Here is a 7,462-nt window from a genome sequence, read left to right on the forward strand (position 1 = left end):
TAAAGATAAAGTGTTCAGCTTAAGAAAACATGTTATTTCCCAAAATATCAAGCCTGCCAAGACAGCAAAGGTCTACTGAAGCTAGTGATTGGATGTATTAGTTGCAATGCTCCCCATCTACTTTTCAAGCTGGAATTCCATTAGTCAATAACTAGATAGTTCAGGTTCAGTCGGTACATGTATCTGAGAGTTATAAATTTTATAAATTCTAAAATTCTTATCTTTCCCCTTTAGTTTCCTTTTTTTTTTTGCAGAACTGGGGATTGAACTCAGGCCCTTGCACTTGCACAGTAAGCGCTTATTCCACTGAGTCATCTCCCCAGCCCCTAAAATTCATATCTTTCATTAAATCAAACAGTCCTAATCTGATTAGCCCATATGAATAAAATTTTATTAACTGTTTTAAAAATGGGAGTATAAGGGGCCAGGGAGATGGCTCAGTGGAATAAGCACTTCTCTGGCAAGTGCAAGGGCCTGAGTTCAATCCCTGGTTCCAAAAAAAAAAAAAAATGGGAGTATATTTTCCTATCCACATATTATCTTGTCTATTAATTTGCAAATGACAACAGCATCCAGTCATCAATATTCCTATAGAATAAAAAAAGATAGAGAATAGAGAGATGGAGTTCCGGCTAGCTGTTAAAGCTAAGTCTTGTTCATGCCTTTCTGCATAGAGGCATCCATACAGAAAATGCACATTCTTAGCTCCTCACACCGGCTGAGCTTTGGGGACTGGCTCATGTTTATTCAAAACCACAGGAGGCTGACATAAACCAGCATGCCAATTTATTGATTTACAATGGGAGGTTGATCAGGCTCAGGGAGCAGGGTAGGGTGTTCTAACGTAAGGTATAGTTCCCACAGGGGCAGGGCCACCCAGAGGAACAAATTAAGGATCAGAAAGTTGCTTGGATAACAAAGATTTAAAGCAGTGGGAGCCAGATTTCCTCAAGAGAAAGTTCGATGCAACCATGAAACCCTCATTAAGTACACTGCACTATTCTACTTAGCAGCCACAGCTTTGTAACGAACTGGTGCTTGATACAGAGAACCAGAGCAGGGCTGCACAGATACACTGATTATGTCCATAATTGGAGGCTGCCCCACTTTACAGATGGAGCACAACCTTCCCCTCCTCCATTAATACCCATTTTTAGACAGGTCAAACTTTCTACAGATACTTTCCAATTGGCAAATCATACCCTGGTCACTTAATCTCTATGAAACACACAGAAAAAGAAATTCAGGGCCATTTTCTGTTGGTTTTTTTTTAAACCAGTTTCACACTGACCTCATTCCAAAACACTAAGGGCAATTGACCTGAAAAAAAATGAGCAAAAACTTGCAAAATGGCACAGTTTTCTTAAACTCTAGAAAAATTATGAGCTGGCCTATTTCAATTTTCCTTAATGAAACTGAGTAAAAACAGTCATATTTGAGCCATCACAAAAAAAAACAAAGCTGCATGGCATATACAAAGCAGCAAGAGTCTAGTGGTCTCATTTTGCAAACTGTGAATGGATTTCAGTGCACTGAGTGGATTTTTTTAAAAAGCAATTCTTACTGTAGTAAAATACAGACACATATCTATTATCTGTTTTTTAAGTGTGCAGATCAGTAGAGTAAGTACATTCACACTGTTGTACAACCATCACCATCAACATCTCCAGAGATCTTTTCATTTTCCCAAACTGAAACTCTGTACCCAGGAAGCAATAACCTTCCTTTCTCTCACCCTTGCCACTACACCCTTCTTTCTATCTCTATGAATTTGATTATGTGAAATACATCACCGATGTGGAATCACAAAGTACTTTGCCTTTTTTTTTTTTTGACTAGCTTAACTTCAGATATCTTTATATTCCATCCAAGTTGTAGCACATGTCAGAATTTATTTTTAATATTGAATAACATTCCATTGTTATTAAGTGGGATGTTATTTGTCTTAACCATTCATCTGTCAATGGACACTTGATTGCACACATTATTCTTTGGCTAACATAAATAATGCTGCTATGAATACAGGGATGTAACTACTTCTTCAAGATCTCACTTTCAGTTCCTTTGGTATGTGTCCAGAGTGAAAATGCTAGGTCATATGTGGCTTCATTTTTAAACTTTTCAGGAAGTACCATACTATTTTCCAAAGCAGCTACACCATTTTACATTCCCCCCAAACAGTGCATATCCTAATTGATGCTTGCTATTTTGTTTTGTTTTGTTTTGTTATACCTTTCTATAGCACCCATCCTAATAAATAGGAGGTAAATTTTGGGAAACCTTTTAAATACATCTTAAAAACACTTGTGTATGCAGATTATCATAATGGAGTAAGGAACAAGTTCCAAAAATATCCTGTATATAAGAACCATACGGTGCCAGCCAGATAGCTCAGCAGACTAAAGCGTCTGCTTAGGCAGAGCTCAGTGGCCAGCCCCGTCCCCAGGGCACACTGAGACGGCGACTGAGACTGGGCATGGTGGCATGTGCCTGTAATTCTAGCGCTTGGGAGGCTGAAAACAGGAGAATCACTGAGTTCAATCTACATAATGAGACCTTATAGATCCTGTACTAAATATATAAGAAAAAGTACCACACTTAACCCAAAAATAAATTTATAGGCTGAAAGTTAAAGGTTGGAAAACAATATTCTAATGCAACAGGAACCTGAAAATAAGCAAGAATAGCTCTCCTATTTTTTGACAAACTGGGCTTTAAGCCAAAACTGATCAGAAGAGATAAAGGTCACCACATATTGGTTAAGGGTACCATTAACAGGAAGAGATAATTATAAATATATGTGCACTAAACAAGGGTGCACCCAACTTCATAAAACCAACACTGCTGGAAGTAAAAATAAGTATCAGTGTAACAGCAGCATAATTTGTAATAGTTAAATCTTGGAAACAGCCTATATGTCCATCAATGAATAATTGGATAAATAAAATGAAGCACATCTATACAATTGAATACTACTATGCCTTGAATGCACCTGAAAGCTGTAATGCTAAATGAAATAAATCAGACGAACAAGTTTAAATATCACACGGTTTCTCTCATATGAGAAACCCAAAATATAAATAAAGAGCAAAATAAAAGATAGATAATGCAAAGCAGGCAAATTCCTTTTAAAGGGGAAAGGAATAAAAAAAAAACCTTGTGTGTTACATATATGCATAAACTCCCCATGCTAAATGTAGTCACTGTGTACTACAAACATGTACTAATAAAAAAAATCATTAAAAAAAATACTTGTGTACAAAAATTCTAAGCCTAGAAATCCTATATTCCAATGGGATGTGCTTTTATATCCTACATCATTTGCTGCTCTGATCCATGAGGTGGGGGAGGGAGCAGCCACAAGTCCATTTAGCAGGCCCGAAAACCTGAAAGTTAGACCAGATAAGGAATCTGCCCAAAGGAACATGAGGGCCAGCGCCAGGGTTATGTGGCCAGTACATTTTCCACTACATCCTGCAGTGAACAGCTTGAGGAATGGGTAATTCAAAGAAAAGGGGAAAGAAGACTGCTGGACTAAATGTAAACCTGGTGAATAGAACCACTCCTTTCCCTATAAGGGAATAAGTTTCCAGAAGGCTAAATTCTAAACTATGAGCCTAATGCTGTCTACTGCACCCATCCAAGGGACTGATCTGCGTGTCTCTGAATGCCAATATAGCTATGAAGACAAGCAGAGTCATGGACACATCTACAAGGCTGATTCATATGGTTTGCTTGTTGAAACAATCACTTCCTAAGAACAGACATTAAAGAGTTAGAACTAACTCTAACCTGGCTGACAAGTACTTAAATAATAACTCACAGATTACCATTCTTTTCCCATGGAAAATAATCCCAACACAAAGGAGATGATATCATACCTACAGTTGGAGCCAGACCCTTGGCAGGTTCCTCAACCAATCCCAGGTATTCCCGAATGAGCTGACTCAGCTTTTGGTAGGCCACATCCAGATCATCTACAGTAAATGAGAGATTTACTTTCATACAATGGGATCAGGTCAAAATTTACTCCCTGCTCAACTGCTGGTAGTACTGATTTAGCCACTATTTTTAATTTTATGAATACTGGGTTGAGGAAATTAAGATCACTCAGATGTCATTTCATGTTTGCACGATCTTCTACCCTTAAATGTGGGTACAAGCTGTGAAACTAATGAGATGTCACTGCCATGACTAGGCTACACTGTATGGGATTTCTGCAGACACAAATATGGTTCCTAATGAGTCTGAGTCAGTTAACACAGAGATTATCTGGGAGGGTCCACTCTAATCACATAAGCCCCATAAAGGAGAGGCTTTTCTCCAGGCATTGTCAGAGACTCCAAGCACAAGGAGGACTGGATGTGCTGTGAGGATGGCTGGAAGATGGCAAGCACCATGCAAAAAAGACCTGGGGAGTGGCCTCTATGGACTAAAGGCAACCTCTGGAAGACGGGCAGCAAGGAAACGGGGCCCTTGTTCCTACAATGACAAGAAACTGTTGTTCTGCAAGACTAACTCTGGAGCAGTTATTTTCCCAGAACCGTCAGCAAAGGACTCAGCCCCACTGACGCCATCATCACTGCCTCCTGATACCCTGAGCAGAGCGCCCACCACACTGTGCCCAACTCTTACCTGGGAACTGTGTCCTAACAAATGAGTATTATTTTAAGCCACTAAGTGTGATTGTTTCTATACAACAATAAAAATCCAGTCTGAATATGTAATATTCCAACAAGTTTTAAAGGTCAAAAATTATTAAATTGAGCTATATAAAATTTTTATAGATCAAAAAAATTGACTATCAGCAATTTTATATGATTCCATTTAATGTTCCCCTCCCCTCCAGTCTCCTATCTAAAAGAGGTAATCAGTAATTTTTGAGACTTCTTTCAGTAATATCTTCCTATAGAAGTATAAGTATACTTATAAATACAGTAATATATTTTACATAAATGATAGCATACTATACCTATGGTTGCATATCTAGATTTTTATATATATATACTAGATACAATGCTTTCTCTTTCTTTTTAATAGGTAAAAAATATCATACAGTTTTAAAATATGTAGAAGTTTCTATATTCCAAGAAATTCTACCAGTGACTACTGCTGCAAGTAGCCATTTCTAAGTTAGGTTTTTAAAATGTTTGTTTCACATGGGTATTTTTGTGGTCATATTTGCATTAATTCAGTGTTTTTATGTATTTAGTACAGGGTCTACAAGGTCTCATTACACAGATCAGACTCGTAATGATCCTCCTGTTTTCAACCTCCCAAGTGCTGGGATTACAGGTATGTGCCACCATGCCCATTCTCAAAAGCCATCTCAGTGAGTCCCGGGGGGGAGGGGGGCTGCATGGTACACCAGAGAATTGAACCCCCAGCTTCTGTGTCTGCCTAAGCAGGCACTTTAATCCACTGAGCTATCTGGCTGGCCCTGTATTAATTCAGCTTTTAACTATAGTAGATTATGATAAAAACTGCTTGAGTTTCATGTCTTCCTAAAAATTTAAACATCTATTTCAAATTATATATCATGTAACTGTTCTTGCCATATCCTTAATGAAAGAATCTATTCTTGGCCCATTTTATTCTAAGTCTTATTAGTTAAGATCTTTCAGAATAATGAAGATAATATTCTGATTAAAACTAGAAGACTAGATCTTGTGCATTGCTACCCCTTTTGTAGCCCTTTGTAATTGACTGTTACAACAATATTTTCCCCTGGGCATTTTATTTCCATGAAATAAACTTTTCCAGCGACCCCATATATCAAAAGTAAAACTCTGCTAAGAGTTACTGACCTGCATTGATTACTGCATCAAAATAACCTGGAAATTTCTGATTAATTTTAATATAAAGGTCCACTCTGGAGACAGCAAATTCAATTTCTGCACGACTGAATAATCCTTTTCTCCGTAAGTATCCCTCATATTTTTCCTTATTCATGGGTATCACCAAGATATATCGAGGCTCGAAATAGGAACATTTCAAACTTCTTACACCCTAGGCATTTAGAGAAAAGATAATGAGTTGGAAACAGACACATGATGTAGAAATCATTTTGGAGACATCTGACAACATAGGTATAATAAGTAGTATTATATTCAATAATTTATTCTGTCTGTAGAATTAGCCACTATTTTCCTATAAATATTTCAAATGTGGAATACTTTTCTCTCTTCATCAAATATTAAACTGTCACTGCAAATATTAGAATTCATTCCACCTGGTTGTCTTCTAATTAATCATGCTAATGAATATGTGTTAAAAAAGAACATTGCGGGATATAAAACAGGTACATTCATATCAGCACTGCCTCTTTATTACCAAAAAAATAATTTCAATTCCATATTTCATAAGGCATCACTGGAGCACAGGAGATGTTACCGGAGAGAAAAAGCTCCTCTGTGGTACCTCAGTGATAACCTTGGGACCCTTCCTGTTCCTAAGCCAGTATCCTGGGTGGGCTGGCTCCAGTGACACCTCACAGCCTCTGTTCAGGGAGAGCTGTGAAGACCAGCCTCTTGGTACCCCACTAACCAGAAGACCACCGTGGGAAGTCACATAAGGTGCTAGTCCACAAACACAGAAAGTGTGGCTTGTGACCAAGGCTCTCAATTTCTACAAGCTCTCCACAAATCCCCCAAGCTCTCTGCAGGCCAGGTTCCTGGTGGGTAAGGTGAATGAACTGGTCCAAATGGATTCTACAGTCCCTTCCATCCCATCCCCATCATCATCAATTTAACTCAAGCTCAAAATCTTTGTTTTAAAAATTCAGTAGGAAGAAATATGAGCTCTTTTTAAAACAGTTTCTGAAAGAGTCAACAATAATGGCAGTTTGGAAAAAAATACTTCAGTTGGAGAGAACCAGGGGAATAAAACATGGTTTATAGACTCGACCTCCTGGAAATGAGTAGCACAAAGCTCTCAAGGAGGAATAAAGTAAAACAAGAACCATCACTCAGGTAACTGTTGAAGTGGAAAAAGGTAGACACAAAAAGATAGAACGTTTTTACACTAAAAACTGCATTAGTTTTTGTTTCTGTTTTGTCCAGGAAAAAAATTTTAATAGGTCTTTTTAAAAACTAATTAGCATAGAAATAAATGAAACTCCCTCTTAAAGATACAAAACCAATCAACTGTGGAAAGAAATGGAAGGTTTGTGTAAACAGTTTAAAGGCTGGAAGAAAGGTAACGAGTTTAGTGGAAACAGGAGAAGAATTGAGCCAATTCTAGGAGCAGATTAAAATTTAGTCTCTTGCTCCTGTGAAGTTATAGAGGATAATGCTGAAAGATTCAGAGTTAATAGAAAAAAGAATACCAGGCTTGCCTAGGTTATATTTTCTTTAAGTCTGATCTACTTGAATTGTCTTTATTACAAAAGTATTATTATAATGCTCAGGGAAAGTAGTTAAAAACTGTCTGTGAAGTTTTCAAGAATTTAATAAAGATAAAA

General features: G+C 37.6%; 1 protein-coding gene across 3 annotated transcripts in view; it reads right to left on the bottom strand.

Annotated features, from left to right (window-relative positions):
- Lrguk (leucine rich repeats and guanylate kinase domain containing) overlaps positions 1–7,462 on the bottom strand; it is a 143,813-nt gene that overhangs the window by 48,379 nt on the left and 87,972 nt on the right. For all 3 annotated transcript variants that reach the window (XM_023709923.1, XM_023709922.1, XM_004626580.2), the window contains 2 exons: positions 5,808–6,009; positions 3,882–3,977 (listed from right to left, as the gene is read on the bottom strand). In XM_023709923.1, the coding sequence (XP_023565691.1) occupies positions 3,882–3,977; positions 5,808–6,009 (298 nt within the window). The remainder of the gene's footprint in view (positions 1–3,881; positions 3,978–5,807; positions 6,010–7,462) is intronic.

Source organism: Octodon degus, unplaced genomic scaffold (assembly GCF_000260255.1).
Source record: "Octodon degus isolate 3935 unplaced genomic scaffold, OctDeg1.0 scaffold00015, whole genome shotgun sequence".
NCBI classification, from domain to species: Eukaryota; Metazoa; Chordata; class Mammalia; order Rodentia; family Octodontidae; genus Octodon; species Octodon degus.